At 31.2% G+C, this 17,833-nt stretch overlaps 2 protein-coding genes and 1 pseudogene across 2 annotated transcripts; all 3 read right to left on the reverse strand.

The window, feature by feature from the left end:
- Positions 1-6,250: 6,250 nt before the first annotated feature.
- On the reverse strand, positions 6,251-9,185 carry LOC125831331 (uncharacterized). Its single transcript, XM_049510532.1, has 4 exons — positions 9,112-9,185; positions 8,530-8,639; positions 7,460-7,735; positions 6,251-6,371 (listed from the first exon to the last, which is right to left on the reverse strand). Exons 1-4 carry the CDS (start codon positions 9,160-9,162, stop codon positions 6,332-6,334), a joined length of 477 nt encoding a protein of 158 aa, XP_049366489.1. The 5' UTR covers positions 9,163-9,185; the 3' UTR covers positions 6,251-6,331.
- Positions 9,186-11,146: 1,961 nt separating this feature from the next.
- Positions 11,147-12,747, reverse strand: LOC125831259 (S-adenosyl-L-methionine:benzoic acid/salicylic acid carboxyl methyltransferase 3-like; annotated as a pseudogene).
- Positions 12,748-13,734: 987 nt separating this feature from the next.
- Positions 13,735-15,499, reverse strand: LOC125831137 (chalcone synthase 2). Its single transcript, XM_049510319.1, has 2 exons — positions 15,191-15,499; positions 13,735-14,870 (listed from the first exon to the last, which is right to left on the reverse strand). The coding sequence occupies exons 1-2, from the start codon at positions 15,366-15,368 to the stop codon at positions 13,879-13,881; spliced, it is 1,170 nt and encodes a 389-aa protein (XP_049366276.1). The 5' UTR covers positions 15,369-15,499; the 3' UTR covers positions 13,735-13,878.
- Positions 15,500-17,833: the final 2,334 nt, after the last annotated feature.

A 17,833-nucleotide genomic window follows, 5' to 3' on the forward strand; every position in this document is an offset into this window, starting at 1 on the left:
GTTAGAAGCAAGTCTTTAAAGTTGTTCAAGAGTCTTTATTGAATGTTTTAACTTCATTTTAAGGCTCAAGGTTCAAGTTACGTAAAGAGTTTCAAGTCAAGCCAATAGTATAAGTTGAGTTCGTTTCTCAAAAGTTATTAGGGAACTATGTATTCCCAAAGAAGTTTTAAAGAAATGTTTTTACATTTAAACAAGATTGGAAACTGAGATTTCCAAAGAGCGTTCGGGCTAGTTTTCCACAAAAGAGTTATCGCTTTCTAAATGAAGCAAGAGAGGAAACTGAGATTTCCAAGATAGCCTTTGAGCTAAGTTTTGAGTAATTATCTCAATCAGCAGGAAGGAAATGTTTTTTTTATACATAAGAGCCAGTACATTTTTGGGAGTAGTATCGAGCACCGAGTTGGGGGAGCGTTCAAGGAACCCACAGCCCCCATAGAACCATGTTAGCCACCATGGGTAGAAAAGGATCATACTTTTTAGATGAATCATTTTCCAGATAAACTAGTGGATCCATTAGGCAGTTCAGGTCTTATACCTTTGGCCAGGTATAGGATGCTCTGGCAGCGTGAGGTCGATCGTTGTATCATCACTACAGCTCTATGTGATGGTTGTCGGTTAGAGAAACTCCCACAACAGTTATTGTATTTTCATTCACATAAATTATTGTATTCTTATAGACATCAGTTCATTTGTATTTCTATATACATCTCATGCTTATGGTATCTTTGTATACATACAGAGTTTATAGCAGGTTTTAAACAGTCTTTCTTTATATTACACTTATTTTAAATTGCTTTATATTGAAAGAAGTTAGTCAGGTTGAGTTGAGTTGAGCCAGGTAAGCTATTCAGTTTCTTCCAGATTTCCTTCTAGCCTTTGTTGCTTAGTTTTCCAGCTCGCATACTCGTACATTCAATGTACTGATGCCAGTTGGCCTGCATCTTATAATGATGCAGATACAGGTACCCAGAATCAGCATCCAGCACGTCGTTGATCCAACTGATCACTCCAAAGTCAGTGGTGAGCCTCCTTGCTTTCCGGAGGACTCGGTTATTTTATGTTCTTAGTTTTGTTTTATTAGGATGTTGCGGGGTCTGTCCCAGCATCCATCACAGTATTTTAGAGGCTTCATAGACAGCCAGTCAGTTAGTTTTGAGTCTCTCATCTATGTATATATGTAAATATTCTATTTTGAGACTCGAGTTGCCTTTTGGGCCAGATTTTATCAGTTAAGTTGTTTTATGTCCTTGCATTGCATGGAGTTATTCTGTTGAGTTAGGTTTCTGCTGAGTTAAGAAATCCAGGCCAAGGGTTCGCTTGGGGGCCAGCAATGGTCTTCGAGTGTCGGCCACGTCCAAGGTGTAGGGTCGGGGCGTGACACAACTCATGAATAACTGAACTCAATATAAAGCAATGAGACACATGCAATATATATATATATATATATATATATATATATATATATATAAAGCTTGCAAAACTACTTAAAACATGACGGCAAAATCATATTTATAATATCATGAAAATACCATGCTTCCTCTCAAAGTCTACTTTTGCAATGCATGAATGAAGTCTCATACCCCCATCCATACTAAGCAGAACCCCTAGATGAACCATGCAATTTCTACTGTGGGAGTTCTCTAACCGACAGCCACCACTACAAGTCTAAGTGGTGATACAACGTCTTGTCCACGCTGCCAGAACTGTCCTATACTTTGCCGTCTAGGATGATTTAACTTAGTGGATCCACTAGCTTAACTTTACGTGGTCATCTAAAAAGTATGACCCATCAAATCTCATGTTTGGCTACATGGTTCTTATGGAGAGTTGAGTTAATATGAACTCGTGTCCCCAATTCGGTGCTCAAGACTACTCCCAAAAATACTTTAGCTCATTAGTGTTTTAAACACATCTTGCTTTAGTTGAGATAATTACTCAAAACTTAGCCCAAAGACTCTTGAAAACTCTTTCTAAAAAGAACATCTCAAAACCATATTTTAATAAGATCGTTGATGACTCAGGATATTCATACTGCTTAAACATTTATGGTATATCTAGAGACCATACTGTTTAAACATTGATGACATACTCGATTTGTCATACTAATCATGTTTTAGAAACTCTTTCGCAAAACTCATATTTTCTCAAAAAGAGATAGTGCTCAAACTGCTCAAAACTCTTTTGGAAATCTCAGTTTCCTCTCATCTTAAATGTGAAAACATTTATAAACTTCCTTGGGAATACTTAGTTCCCTAATAACTTTTGAGAAATGCACTTGACTCTTACTCTTGGCTTAACTTGAAACTTTATACTCTTTACTCAACTTGAAACTTGAGCCTTAAAATGAAGTTAAAGCGTTCAATGAAGACTCTTGAAATCTTTGAAGACTTGCTTTGACTTACTTCTTAACTTCTAAGTTTGGCTCTAACTTCACTTGACTTCTAACTTCACTTGACTTTGATTCTAACTCGCCTTGAATTGGATTATGGATTCAAGGTATATGATCACATGTTTATGGATGAGTTCTTGACGTTTAGACGTACTTTGGAGTGTTGAAAACAACTATAAAACATAGGTACATTATCAAGGAACATCCATGGGAAAGTGGGGAATGAATGGTGGCGTCCTTGGCGCTCTGAGAGGCGCGGAGCGCCAGACCACAAAGCTCAGAAGGGGCCTGCTGTCGCTCTGCTAGGGGGCGCCGCCCCAAGGGCTGGACTTCAGAGTCCCTTTTGGGGGGCGCTGGCAGGCACGACGCGCCACCCCTTTTCCCCGAAAACTCGACTTTTCTTCCTCCTTTGTCCAACTCTAAACCACCCTAACTTCAAGGGTTTCAACTCCAAACACTAAGAATCATAAAATCCCTCAACATACAAGAGATTCATCTCAAAAACACAATGAAATCATGTACTAAACTAACAAGAACTTCAACAACACAACCAACAACTTCAACAACTTCAACAACACAACCAATCTTTTCTCGGAAATAAAATGAGTTTGACATGTGGGGAAAAGAGCCAACCCAACACTATGAACTCACATACCTTAATAGGGATCACCCCCGACGAAACCACGACGATCTCCTTGCTTGCTCTTCTCTTTCTCCTCTTCTTCTCCTCTTCACTCACAAACCCTCACTCTCACTCTTTTAAAAGGGTAAAAACTGATCTAAAAATCAGTCTAAATCCCTAATATAACCAAAAGAATTGGTTAGGAAAAAGACCAAAATACCCTTACAAATTCGGACTAAACTGCCCTGCCAACAGCCCAACTTCCAAAGGGTATAACTCACTCATACGAACTCGGAATCGCGCAAACTCGGCGGCGTTGGAAAGATCATTCCATGAGCTTTCCAAACATAACTGGAAATACACCTAAATCATCCTGAGCTAGGAGTTATGACTGCTCAAAGTTGGCCACAAACTCATTTTTTTCCCCATACTTGACTAAAATTTCCAGATTTTAAATTCTTTCCAAAAATAACTATTTCCAATTCTAAGCTTCTTCATAGCTATTCCAAAATTGCCGGATGTTACAATATATATATATATATATATATATATATATATATATACACTTTGATGGAATCAAGGATGAAGAAACAATGGTTTAGTGAATAAAACAAGGAGGCACTCACGTAAATCATTTAAGTTGTGAGTCCAATCAAGGTAAATAGTTTAGGTTGGGTCTAATTTGGATAAATACTTTTCCTAATGGATCTAATTGGTATAATTTCCCCAATTTATTTTGCTTTTACAAGCTAGTCGCTATTTATTAATTCAGATATCAGATATAGCCACTTAATCTAGTGTTGGGCTGATTTATCAATATTGGTTCAGACTCATTCATAACATCCGCCTGACCCCCTTAAGTTTGAGTTGATCGTGGACTCGCTTCCTTATTTGCTCAACGCATTAAAAATGGATTGATATACAACTTAAATTGACCCATGATAAATTAAATCTTATCAAAATATTCCCAATTTTTAAAAAAAAAATTGATATGCTATAAATTTCCATAATAAAGAAAAACATGATTTTATTAAATACTAAGAAATTATAAAATAACAAACAAAGAAATTAAAATTTAATAGTAAGCGACTCCTTAGGTAATGACCTGCATTTTAATTAATCGATTTCAATTCAAATCTATTTATTTTATAGACTCATCCCATTTTAACATATCCAAATTTAACCATAACACTTCCATTTCACACATGGAGAATGTAACTTCAATTAATCATAATCTCCAAAGAATTAAATTGTTTAATCATAAACAAATATCCTAAACAAATCAAAAAGAGCATTGCAACACACTTAAATCATTATGAAGTTTTCAAAATTCCATATTTAATTTATGTAGGTTCTACGAATTCGAACTTTTTTTTCGTATTATTTATCTCATTCACTAATTACTTGATTTAGAAAAGGAAAAAAAAATTAAAACACACATATACAAACATGCATTTATTCATTTTTGCATAAAAAACTAAAATACACCTTGCAATTAATTAGGAAAATAGATTAAAAGGTATTAATGAATAATGAGGTTAGTAGTAAAAGCAAATGGAAGAGGTATTTTAGGAAATTAAATAATTTATAAAAATGATGAATGAATTAGTAGGATATAATAAAAAAAATTCCCAATTTATTTTATATCCTTGATTCTATGGATGTATAGATTAGGAAATAACTTGATTAATTAATCATTAGTTTGCATCATTTACCAAAATCAAGTAATTGCAATGGCTATATATTTTGGACAATTTCATACATATTTTTCACTATCTTTTGTGTTTTGAATATTAAATCATATCTTTCATGGCTACTACAAAATTCTCCTTTTTATCAATTTTGCTACTTTGCTTAATTTTCTTTTCTTTGTTGGCTCTCCATCAATGTATGTTCACATTCATTTTTATACTTTTAAATTATTATGAATTGTTAATATATAGAATTTTATCGATCTTATATGATTTTTTATGAAATGCAGGTGATGAACATATAGGTGTCAAGGTAAAAGATCTCAATCCATGCTTCAGGGCTTTTGAACCATCAGATCTATGGTGTTGCAAATTGGTTGAACCAAATAAATGTTATTCTTCTCAAAAAGCATGTCATGATAATTGTCACTAATGATAAATTTTCAATAATAATAATAATGTTTTATTAGGGGAAACATTATGTGTTTTCTCACTTATAAGTTTTATGTTGTGAGCTTTGTTGATGTGAAATAAATAAAGAAGTTGATTCATTAATAAAGTTCAATTTCAATTATCAATATGTATTTTAAATTCATATATCTAGATCATATTTATCTTATATAGTTTGTTTATTTGAATTCGAGAATCGTATATATTTAATGTGAATTTTATATATATACCCTTATTGTGCATGAGCCCATTAACATTAATTTTTTATTGCAATTGGTTAACATGTTTTATCCTCAATTACTTATTTCAAATCATTTTCAAGATTTATGATTATATATTAATTAATATGATTATTGTCATAAAATACTCATATTAATCATAATTTAAGAGACATACAAAATTTAAAATGGACCAATAAAAATGAATGAAATAAACTGGAAATATAAACGGAGCCCACAATTTCAAGTAAAATGACTATATTCAAGTGGGCCACTTCTCACTTTTTTAGCATATCGAGATTTTTTTTTCTTCATATTTTCTCCTCAACATTTTACTTATTTCAAATCATTTTCAAGATTTATCATAATTTAAGATTATTGTTAATATCAATTGATATGATTATTGTTATAGAATATTCATGTTAATCACAATTTAGAGGCATATAAAATTTAAAGTAGACAAATAAAAACGAACAAAATAAATTACAAATCTACACTGAGCTCCCAATTACAAGTAAAATAACAATATTCACGTGTGCCCCATATTATAATTGATTTTTTTAGTTAGGAGAAAAAGGTTATATATATATATATATATATATATATATATATATACTGTGTACATTAAATCATATATGCATGTTAATTTACTGTTTTTTAAAAATATAAATTATTCTTTTTTTAATTAAAGGATAATTCTTTTTTTTGTTATATTATTTATTTGAGAATTTGCTTCGTTTTGATTATTCGATCCCAACATCATTCAAATTAAAGCTGAAATACATGCTTAATCAAATGAAATAGAAATAAAAAAGGAATCTATTGAAATACAAAAAAACTATTCTCCTCAAATTTATGGCACTTTATTAAGTAACAACAAAAATAATTTATTGTGCCATGGGAGTAAAACTAATTTAGAAAAAGGGAAATCTATTTTCACAATGGACTTTCCAACTTTGTCTCAAACTCCAACTGATTTCAAGGACTCAATTTTTCTTGGCCTGCCATAAATAAATAAATAAACAAATTTTATCATTTTAAAGGATTGGAAAGGAATGACGGACTAAAATATATACAACAATATATTCAAGATAATTTCATCAATAAAATCTGACGAGAACAAAATATAAACAGATTTTATCTTTACCTTAGCTATATATATCAGGTTGTTTGGACCAAAATAGATAATGTAGTAAAAATGTACCTAGCTAGTACTAAACTTGTTAAATTTCTTATGGAAAAATTCATTAATAATAAAACTAATGAGCACCTACATAGCATTTATGTATTGTTAAACATGTCATCGTACGTAGTCGAGTGTCTTTTAGAATAAGTTTTTCTACCTGAGAAAGTGGCCGGAAAGATCTGTGTACATTCTATTCTTTTTTCAGACCCCGCTTTTGGGACTATATTGGGTTGTTATTTTTGTACGTAGCCCAATATACAATATTATATCCGGGGGGATCATTATATATATATATAGTTTTATGTGTATCTTTCACTTAGATGCATGTATTTTTGCTACTTGATACACAAAAAATAGGGAGACAAGCGAGATTTGTATGTATCCCAGATGCATACGAAGCACACTCGATACACACTAGATACATGTATCTATATGCATCTGGAGTGATACGTATGTATCTAGAATACCAGATACATGAGATGTGGCAAGCGAGATGAGAGAGAGGTGAGGGAGGCGAACGAGATTTGCTATGTATCAAAGATACATGCGAATCTACTTGGATGCAATGTATCTAGAACAAATTACACCTAAATTTGACCTCATGTATCTGAACAAATTTGGAGACTGGAGACACCAAAATTTGGCAAAGTATGTAATATTGCAAACTAGAGTGTATTTAATAAGTAATTAACTCCTAAACTAGTAAGATAAAGATTTATGTAAGTTCCTATATATATATAATGTATCAACCTCATATAAAGTGTATAAAAGATGTTTATACACAAATACGAGTTAATTTCTGTGTCTAAACATAAAGTATCGACTACATACATAGCGTAAATATTTTCAAAAATAGACATAAAACGTATTTTTTCGCGAAAAGGAAGGAGTAGTTAACTATACCTTGTGTAAGGATCAATGTCATATTGAGAATTAATAGGCTCTTGAATTCTGCCAAATTTCCTCAAGACAGATTTGTCAATATACTTAGTACCAGAACTAGCCATTGCATCTGGGAAATCAACTTCAGCAAGATTTTCTCTCTTTTTTTTGGTGACAAAAACTCCAGGACCATGAAATAATTGTTGTTTCATTGTGAAAATGCATAGTCCTATTGCCACTGCTAATGTTCCACCCAATACATACACTGGTGCCATATCCCCATTAGTCATTGACAACCTTTCAAATGATCAAATATCGAGTTTAAGTTTTATATACTGACAGTATATTTATACAATCAGGTCACTTATATAGGTAAATCTTAGATTTTACTAGTAAAGATTGGTGATTAGTGTAGACAACTTAAAACATTATTTATATGTATAATTACACATAAATGTATCTTTTAACTTGGTCTCAGCTGACATCTACTCCCTTCAACTTAATTTGGGGGTGCATAAGTAGGCATTTTAACTTGTATAAAATTGGATAAATACACATATGCATCCTACGTGGCATGCTACATGGAAATTTGTGTCCTACGTGAAATCTTACATGTATTATGTCACGTAGGATGCATGTGTCTATTTACTCAATTTTATACAAACTTAAGTGTCTACTTGTTGCATACTCAAAATTGGAGGAGATAGATACCAACTGAAAATAAGGTAAATGATATATTTATGTATTATGCCTTATTTATAACTAGAAGAAGTACCATTTACACAATAAGGTTCACCTAAAAGATACCTAAAAATTATTATCTTAAAATGTGAGATTTGTAATCTTGAAAATAAGACATGTTATCTGTTACAAATATAAAGATGATTTGATGATGTAAAGTGAATTGATATTATATTACTATGTCAAGATAAAGAGTAAATGTTCACATTAAAATGACATGGATCAAAAACCTGTTTGACAAATCGTATGAATTTTTTTAAAAGTTATTTACTCAAATGATAACTTTTTATAGGTAGTTCTCTTCGGAATATGAAATTTATAATCTTAAAAATAAGTTAAAAGAGACGAACTTCTTAGGATTGACGTGAGTTGAACCACCAGCAGAGGAAAATCTTGGAGCAGTAGAAGAAGCAAACGATCGATTCGCCGCGAAGGCATTCGCCATGGATTTCAAATACCTCTGTCGTAACAATGAAGACAATAATAAATACAGAAGTTAACGTCAATATTTAAAAATAAAAAATAAAAAATTCTATGTTGGTAACCAAAACACAATTGGGATCAGAGAATATTATGGCAATATTATAAGATCTCAATTGAACAAATAACTCGATCTGATCTTTTAATAGATATCGAGATTATAGATTGAAAATAAAAAACCTAGCAATTCAAACTATATGATCAATATAAAAACAACGATTTTTGTGTTGATTATGAAATAACAATTAAATCAAAGAAATGTGATTACATTATAAGGTCTCAAATCATTAAAAATGACTCGATTTGATCTTTCAAATAGATATCAGAAATTTAATAGAAACTTTAAAAATGTAGTAATTCCAACTATAAGACATACTCGTAATTATAACTCGATTTTAATTATCTCAAAAAAACAAAAGAAAAAGAATAGTAATGATTTTTTTTTCCCTTACCATTCTGAAGGCCATTTTCACAAGGATGGAATGTGGAAGAAATTGTTTCATACACAGAAAAAGAAAATCACTTTTAGTGATTAATTATATTGTACATATAAAGGGAGAAAAGGAGGATGAGATTTATTTTATATTTAAATAAATTTTTAATTTAAATTTTATTTATTTATTTATTTGGGTGGTTATTAAGTTCCTAAAATAATGGAACATGAGACAGGTAGGTTTAAGTACTCGAAATGTATGGAAAATTTATGGGATTTAAGGAAGGAAGTTATCCTTCTTTCTTCTTTAAAATCGTTTATTTATGTCTTAATCTAAATACACATCTAAATATTAAATAGTTAAGACTGATTATTTTAACATTTGAATGCATAAAACTTGTTTTTATTTAAAAATTAATTAAACACTAAATTAATCTAATACATATCAAAAGAATATTTTTTAAAAATTATATGATGGTTGATAGTGATGATGGCTAGCGATAATGGTTGTAGGTGGTGATGTTGCAGGTTATAGCGGTGTTATGTGTGGCAGTAATGGTTGATGGTAGAAGTTGATTAGTTGTGGTGGATGATAGTGATAGAGCCAATGGTGATGCTTTGCAATATGTGGTGATGGTAGATGATGGTGATTGTTGATACTCGTTACTAATTAATAATCATTCTGGTAATAGTAATTAATGGGTGATAATTTTAAATGGTGGCCAATTGTGATGAGAGTTGATTGTAGTGATTGACAATCATAACACTTGTGGGTGAGGATGATGGTTATGGTGGAAGGATAGTGATAGTTGATAATAACCGATGGCAACGGCAAAAGTTCATAATGGTGGACGTGTTAGGGTTTTTTTTTTTGCCCTGATTGTCTTACCATATTTTAAGTTTTATTTTTTTCTTAAAGGAGGAAAGGCAAAGTATTACAACAAATGTTTTAATTTTTCCTAAAAGGGAAAATATAATTCTCTTCCATATTTGATTATTTTTTCCTTAGAGAAAACATTTAGAACTCTATAAATTGAAGACTTCTCTTCTCATACCAACAACACAATAACATCCACAATGTAGTCGTTTAGACAGTTATTTTTAGGATGAGATTTTCTCTCAACATGTTTATGTTTTAGGTCGCTTGGCCAAACAATAATAATAATAATATTATGTTTTTAATATAAGTTATTGTAGGAAAAATATACCCACTAGCATTTTATCGACCTCCGTTTTGAGGTTGGGTTTTGATAGATTGAAATTTTTGGATTAGGTTTGATAGTTTTTAAAATAGTGCAAGAGTCATCAAATTCTTTCACTATAGGTACATCACAAGTAATAGTGATGGAAATAAAAAGTGATGCGGCTTTGTCGCGATTATAAGTATCATATTTAGTTTAAGAAGTCTTAGATGTAGAAGCACTGCATCTTTGATGCAATCATCAGTTCTCTTGAGGGATCACAATCGCCACTAACAAATATATTAATGATGAGAAAGGTTTTATCTAAACAGTGTAGGTCCTTAAGCGAATCACATATTAGCCTCAAAATGTTGGTCTCTAACTAAAAAAAGTTATTGCTTGAGCTTGAGAAACTTCTGATATAATAAATTCATAAAATTCGCTAGGATAAGAAATTTTATTAAACTAGACAAAGTAACAAATAAGGAAACCAAAAATGAAACAAGTCCAACAACAAACAATCCAAAAATAGGTAAAGCCACTAACTTATAAGATAAGTCTATTCACACTATACAACCGCGCATCGAGCCCATACATAGAAGTTCATTAAGATATATGCCAAATTTCACCTAATATACAAATGAAACCTAACAATACATATCCTCCGTTTATATTTTCTAAATACACTCCACACTACACAATCAATCATTCATCTCCAAAGGATGACGCTTTTAGTAAATAACCAAATATAACATACTCGAGCTAAATGTCAAGTGGATAAGTTTTCTTACATTTTTCTCTCCCAGATCCTGATATCATATACGCGTGCCTATAGAATAACAAAAACGAATAGGGCTAGGGAGAATAGATGCCCTAGTTCCTTTTAATCAAAGAGACAATAACATTTGTGAATGTGGTCTTCTCTTTAGTCATGAAATTGACATAGATCTCCCTACACTTGTGGAACACTTGATCCATCAATATTTCATTATCACCAAAATGGCTAACAAGCAAAGGCTCAGTGAAAGCTCTCACATATTGTGCCATATTTTCATCAAAATCATCTATATGGAGTTCACAAGTTTTCAAGATATCAATGGTGAAAGATCCCTCCTTATCAACTATATACATCACTTCTCTAGCAGATGGATAGTATGCAGGAATGTTGAATGTATACTCTTTCTCTTCTTCTACTGATCCCTGCATCCAGTCAAACACTGTCACATAATAAAATAAAACGAATGATATGTCATATTGTATCTTACAAGTTTAAGTTTCTACCTCTACAACCAACTCTCTAAGAGCCCTCCCCATAGGCTCTAATAGGTAGCAAGCTCCTTTACTAAAGCGGTCTTCATTTTTTTTGCCCAATATGGTTAATATCATACATCCACCATCTACCAATTCTTTCGAGCGATACTTTAGAAAATTTACAAAATCTCTTTCATATTGCTCATAATACGCTTTAACCACACTTGGTGGACTTGTACTTGCCACATAAATATTTCCTTTGTTACTTTCTATTCCATCAGGTACCTATCAAAGGCGAATTCAAATCTAAAATCATCTATTCAAAATAAGACGTATATGATATTATTAGATAATTTATAGTTCGAACTAAAAGTAAAATGTTAAATTGAATATATATATATATATAGAACCTATCATAAATTCGTATGTTAGGGAGTGTGTTGATTGAAGACATATAATTTAGCTAGCATTTGTATCTTTAATTTGGATTAAATTTTGAAGTTTTATTTTCAAATATCTGTTTGACCATGAAATTTTATTAATTTTTTAAAATTATCTTCAAAAATTCAATTTTTCAAGTTTTGACTTCATAATCTATAGTCAAACAGGAGATCATAAGTAAATAAAAATACGTTATCTCTAACAAATCATACTTGAGAAAGCCAGTGGAGATTATAAGAGGAGTGAACAAAATGTAAAGTCTTGAAAGGAAAAAGTCTAGTATAAAATGAACCAGCAACTCCTGTCACAAATAATCCATCTCCTCCCATATTTTGTTTCCTCAAATCTTCATAGAACGTTGGCAATGATCGAAAAATGGTGTTAAAATCATTGCTAGGAAGATCATTGAGGAAAACATGAATTTCCGGGGATTGTTGTTGGCCATTTCTTTTGCATTCTTCATGAATAGTTTGAATGAGTTGAGAGATTGTCAAGAAAGTGTTCGGTCCAGAGGAACAACCTAAATCCGCAATACATATCTCCTGGGGAAAGGTTGTTGTAGAGAGTAGATATAACTTTATTTGTTATTGACTTTGTCATGAGAATCACCTTTTGCTGTATTTTTCCACGAAAAACAGACATGAGATAAGAAATTCAGTGTTTCACTAAAATTTCAAATAACGATAAGTAAAAAGGTGTGTGATGATATATACCTGAAGTAAAGAGTTTTTTGCATAGCTAGAGTTTCCGATTCCTCCATTCATGTGAAGAACTTTAGTAACTTCTATTTCTATGTATCAATCAATTACTTCTGACTTAAAATAATCTCATAAAATATCTTATATCATTGTTTATTCCATTTCACAAATAAAGCAGACCCAATATATTTAGTACTAGTAAGGATATTATGTCCAATAAAATGTAATCCATGTTAGGGGCAAATTTGTGGTAGTAAATTAGGCCGTACTAGACTTTATTTTCGTGTGGGCTAAGGTAAAGTTATCCATTAATCCTATTTATACTTTCTCCGTTCATTTTTATTTATCCATGATTTTCTCGACACAATACTTCTTAGAAATAATATAAAATGGTAATTTTACTTTATCATTCTTATTTACTATAAGTGTCATCTCACGCATTGATCAGAAATGCATAATTTTTAGGAGTTGGAGATAAATTATATGTATAAACTATAAAATAAATAAATTAGCTTTTGATTTCTCTGGACAATCAATTTTTATTTAAGCGGACAAGTAAAAGTGGACGAAATGAGTAACTATATGTGGGCTAAAAGATGTAGCTAAAAATACACTCCCTCTTTCTCAGCTTATATGAAATACTTTTTTTTTAATTCAAAAAGAATATAACATTTCTATAGTTAAAAAGAATTAACTTTTTTTTTATCTTTAATAAAATGATTTGTCACTACATAAATACCTAAGTTTTATTTTAGACCACATATTTAATTTCAAAATTCTTCTTTTTTTTTGGTTAAATTTTGTGTCAAGTCAAACAGTATCATATAATAAAACAAAGAAAACGTATAAAGAAAATCAAAGATTGTACCATGAAAAATATCCACATGTTTGTTTATGACTCGAGTGGAAGCCAATTAATATAATTCGCCCCAATATATACTTCTTATTAACAAAATATAGAAATGTATCATTCAGTTAGATTATCTCCTCTTAATTAAACAACTTATCTTTTAGCCAGATTTTAGAAATTTTGCAATGGACAAAAATTTATATCAAGAAAGACAAGAGATTAAGGGGAAATGAACTTTTATTACACACAATATGCATTACAAAGTTCAATTGAAAACAAAACAAATGCATGATACACCAAATATAAGAAATTTAAGATTATTACATAGATAATCAATTTAATTAATAACCCCCTTAATATATATACTAAGTAGACACACTATGGAGCACAACAGTCTCAACTGTAAGCCCAGGCCCAAATCCAAAAAGTACACCCCAATCAAGGCCTTCACCTGTGGTATTAAGCCCTTCTTTGGATGAGGCCTTTCTCATTTCATCTAAAATAAATAGAACACAAGCACTAGACATATTTCCATAGTCACTTAAAACTTGCCTAGTAGCCCGAAGTTTTTCGGGCTTTAGGCCCAATTTTAGTTCAACTTGGTCAAGAATTGCCGGCCCACCAGGATGAGCGATCCAAAAGATAGAATTCCAATCAGAAATGCCTAATGGTTGGAATGCTTCAATCAAACTCTTTTCGATGTTTTTTGAGATCAATCCAGGAACATCTTTGAGTAAGTGAAATGTTAGCCCAACTTCGCGAAGGTGACCATCAATAGCACCTTCACTATCAGGGAGGAGAGTTTGGGCTGCAGAGACGAGTTCAAACAAAGGCCTTTCAACTTCTGGTAATGGATCTGAACCTATAATCATCGCAGCTGCCCCATCACCAAAAAGGGCTTGTCCAACCATACTATCCAAGTGAGTATCACTTGGGCCACGAAAAGTAACTGCAGTGATCTCTGAGCAAACAACAAGGACTCGAGCACCCTTGTTGTTTTCAGCTAAATCCTTTGCCAGTCGAATAACAGTCCCACCAGCAAAGCAACCTTGTTGGTACATCATGAGTCGCTTGACCGAAGGTCGAAGACCAAGAAGCTTAGTTAGTTGGTAGTCAGCCCCAGGCATGTCCACCCCACTAGTGGTGCAAAAGACCACATGGGTGATCTTGGACTTGGGCTGACCCCATTCTTTAATGGCCTTTTGGGCTGCTTCTTTGCCAAGTTTTGGCACTTCAACCACCACTACATCTTGCCTAGCATCAAGCGAAGGAGCCATGTATTCACAAATATTTGGGTTCTCTTTCAGAATTTCTTCTGTTAAGTGCATATATCTCTTATTAATCATTGATTTATCACCTGCATTAAATGGAAAACTTGATCAAAAAAATAATAATAGTAAAATTTTATTAGTTGATCGAGAAAACCCCATAAAATTCATCTTTGTTGTATGTTGGTATTTAATTAGTTAGTATCAAAGAAAGTATATCACGTGTGATACAATTAATTAGGAACACCATTCAACTATCAATAGCCAGAGCATAGTTTTGGTATTACGTAATTATATCTTATTTAATTATAATCTAGACTAGAATTAACACATGTAATTAATCATCAAAACTCCAATTATAATACTATATGATAACAATAATTAAAAAAAAAATAACTATATATCTTACACATGCGCTTAAATTTCTCTTTAAGCTCAGTCATATGCTCGCTATTAGTGATTCGAAAATAATAATCAGGATAAGTGCTTTGATCAACACAGTTCGAAGGAGTCGCCGTGCCTATGGCCATGATAGTAGCTGGCCCCTTTGCACGTTGCGCCCTCCGAACCTCCTCTACGGTGACCATTTTCGTTTTTTTTTTTTTACTAAGCTTTATGTATATGAAAATATCAAAAATATTATACAAATATTAGCAAGTGAAGAAGAAAAAATGGCTTGTGTTGATGTGTACTTGAATGGAGGCTTTGATATTTATAGAAAAAATTTCCATAACAAACTGGTAGCTAGTATTCACGTGTTTGAGCAACTTTTTTAGGTCCAACTGGCACATGATATTTCCCCAACTCTCATTTTCCGTAACTGAGCGGGGTTGTTCAGATGATAAATATTCTTCATCTTCGATTTAAGATTGTTGATCAGTTAAATTATTTAACATATCCAAATCCAATAACGAGAAAAATAAAGTTTAAGTTTTATACATCATTAGTATTACATAAATAAGTCGAATGGCATATTATATAACAGATAAAAATGATCTGATCGATGATAAAAAAAATCTTACGTTAACGATGTGTATAACTTAATAAAATATTTGTTGCACTTATATCGGAAAGCTCTATCTGCCACTAATGCTACCTACTTCTCAAAATAAAACCGTCACACTATTTTTGGTCAATATGTTCATAAAAATCCAATAGATTATTTTAATTTTTTAAATCATTTTTAGACATGATAACAAAAAATCAACGTCACAACAAGAGTACAACACGTATAATATAAGTGTTTTAATTAATGTGGTAAGTAAAAAAGTACCTTTAAATTTATATGCTAAACTTGGACATATTAGATATATATACAAGCATGTTCTAGTATAGTTATATACATTTAAATTAACATTGCAGTATCCAATTAAGACGTAACCACCGGAATCACATTAAAAAAACTATCTTTATTAGATATATATTCATATCATATATACTAATTCTATCTATATTTTTAAATAATTATGTATCTTATTATTAATTAAGAGTTTCATTACAAAAAACATGTTCCAATATAGTTACATATAATAATTTAAAATTAACATTGCAATATCCAATTAAGACATAACCACCAGAATCACATAAAACAACTATCTTATTAGACCTATATTCATACAATATATACTAATTTTATCTATATTTCAAATAATTACGTATTTTATCATTAATTAAGAGTTTTATGTCATATATTGAGGAAGATACACCTAGATATATACATTGCAATATCTAATTAAGGCGTGACCAACAGAATCACATAAAACAACTATCTTTATTAGATATATATTCATACCATATATATTAATTATATCTATACTTTCAAATAATTACGTATCTTATCATGAATTAAAAGTTTCATTTGTCATATATTCCGGAAGATACACCTAGATACATGTATTTTTGCTACTAGATACACTAAAATAGGGAGAGAGGCGAGCGAGATGGAGAGGGAGATAGTCATGTATCTCAAATACTTGCGAATTATACTAGATACATACACATGTATCTAGTATAATTCGCAAGTATTTGAGATACATGACTATCTCCCTCTCCATCTCGCTCGCCTCTCTCCCTAGTGTGTGATTCACATGTATCTGGGATACCAAAAAACATAGGAGAGTGGCGAGCGAGATGAGAGGGAGGCAAATGAGATTTGTCTATGTATCCTAGATACATGCGAATTCACTTGAATACAGTGTATCTAGAATAAATTACACCTAATTTTGACCTCATATATCCCGAGATAAATGTAACTGAACGTACCAAAATTTGATATGATTCATAATATTAAAAACTAGAGCGTATCTAAGTAATTACCTTCTAAACTAATGAGATTTCATTATTCGCATCGAGTGTTTACATTGTCAATTAATTAAGTACTTCAATCTTCTAATTGTAAGGTATATTTCTTAATTTTTTAAAATCATATTTGGATTTTTATTTACTTGGAGAAACTTTACCATAATGGTTATATGGACCCGATTTTTAATGGTCCATTTGTGGGGAGGTCGCTCTCAATAAATTTTTCCTCACTCGAATTAATTAAGAGTAAAGGAATCTTAATGATTTTAACACAAAACATAGGTTAGTTAAAATTAATTTGACAAAGTGATGAAGATGTTTCGTACCCAAAAAAAGAGAGAATGAAGTTAGGTTTATTAATTGTTGTGTTTGATTGTTAAGTAGGTACATTGTGTGGTGTTGGAAGATTTGGTATGATGTGTGGCCTATAAATTAAGTTAAAACGTCATCTTTTTTTTTTTTCTTTTTAGTTTTTATTTTATGTATCTACCTCTTCCCTTCTAAAATATATATTTAAAATAAAATAAAATCTCATTTATGAGAGGAACAATTAAATTTCATAATTTTTAAAAAGATTACTTTCAAATGTTAAGTATTTATTGTAAAAAGTATATAAAAAAATACAATTTCAATTTTTAAAATTTATAAAGTGGTTTTCTTTTTTAATGACTAAACGCACATTTAGTGAAGTTTGAGTTAAATACACAACAGTGGATTGAGATTTTTAGTTAATTCCTTGTGGAAGAAGGAT

This window comes from Solanum verrucosum, unplaced genomic scaffold (genome assembly GCF_900185275.1).
Source record: "Solanum verrucosum unplaced genomic scaffold, falcon-dt-bn FXZP01000049.1, whole genome shotgun sequence".
In the NCBI taxonomy this organism is placed as follows: domain Eukaryota; kingdom Viridiplantae; phylum Streptophyta; class Magnoliopsida; order Solanales; family Solanaceae; genus Solanum; species Solanum verrucosum.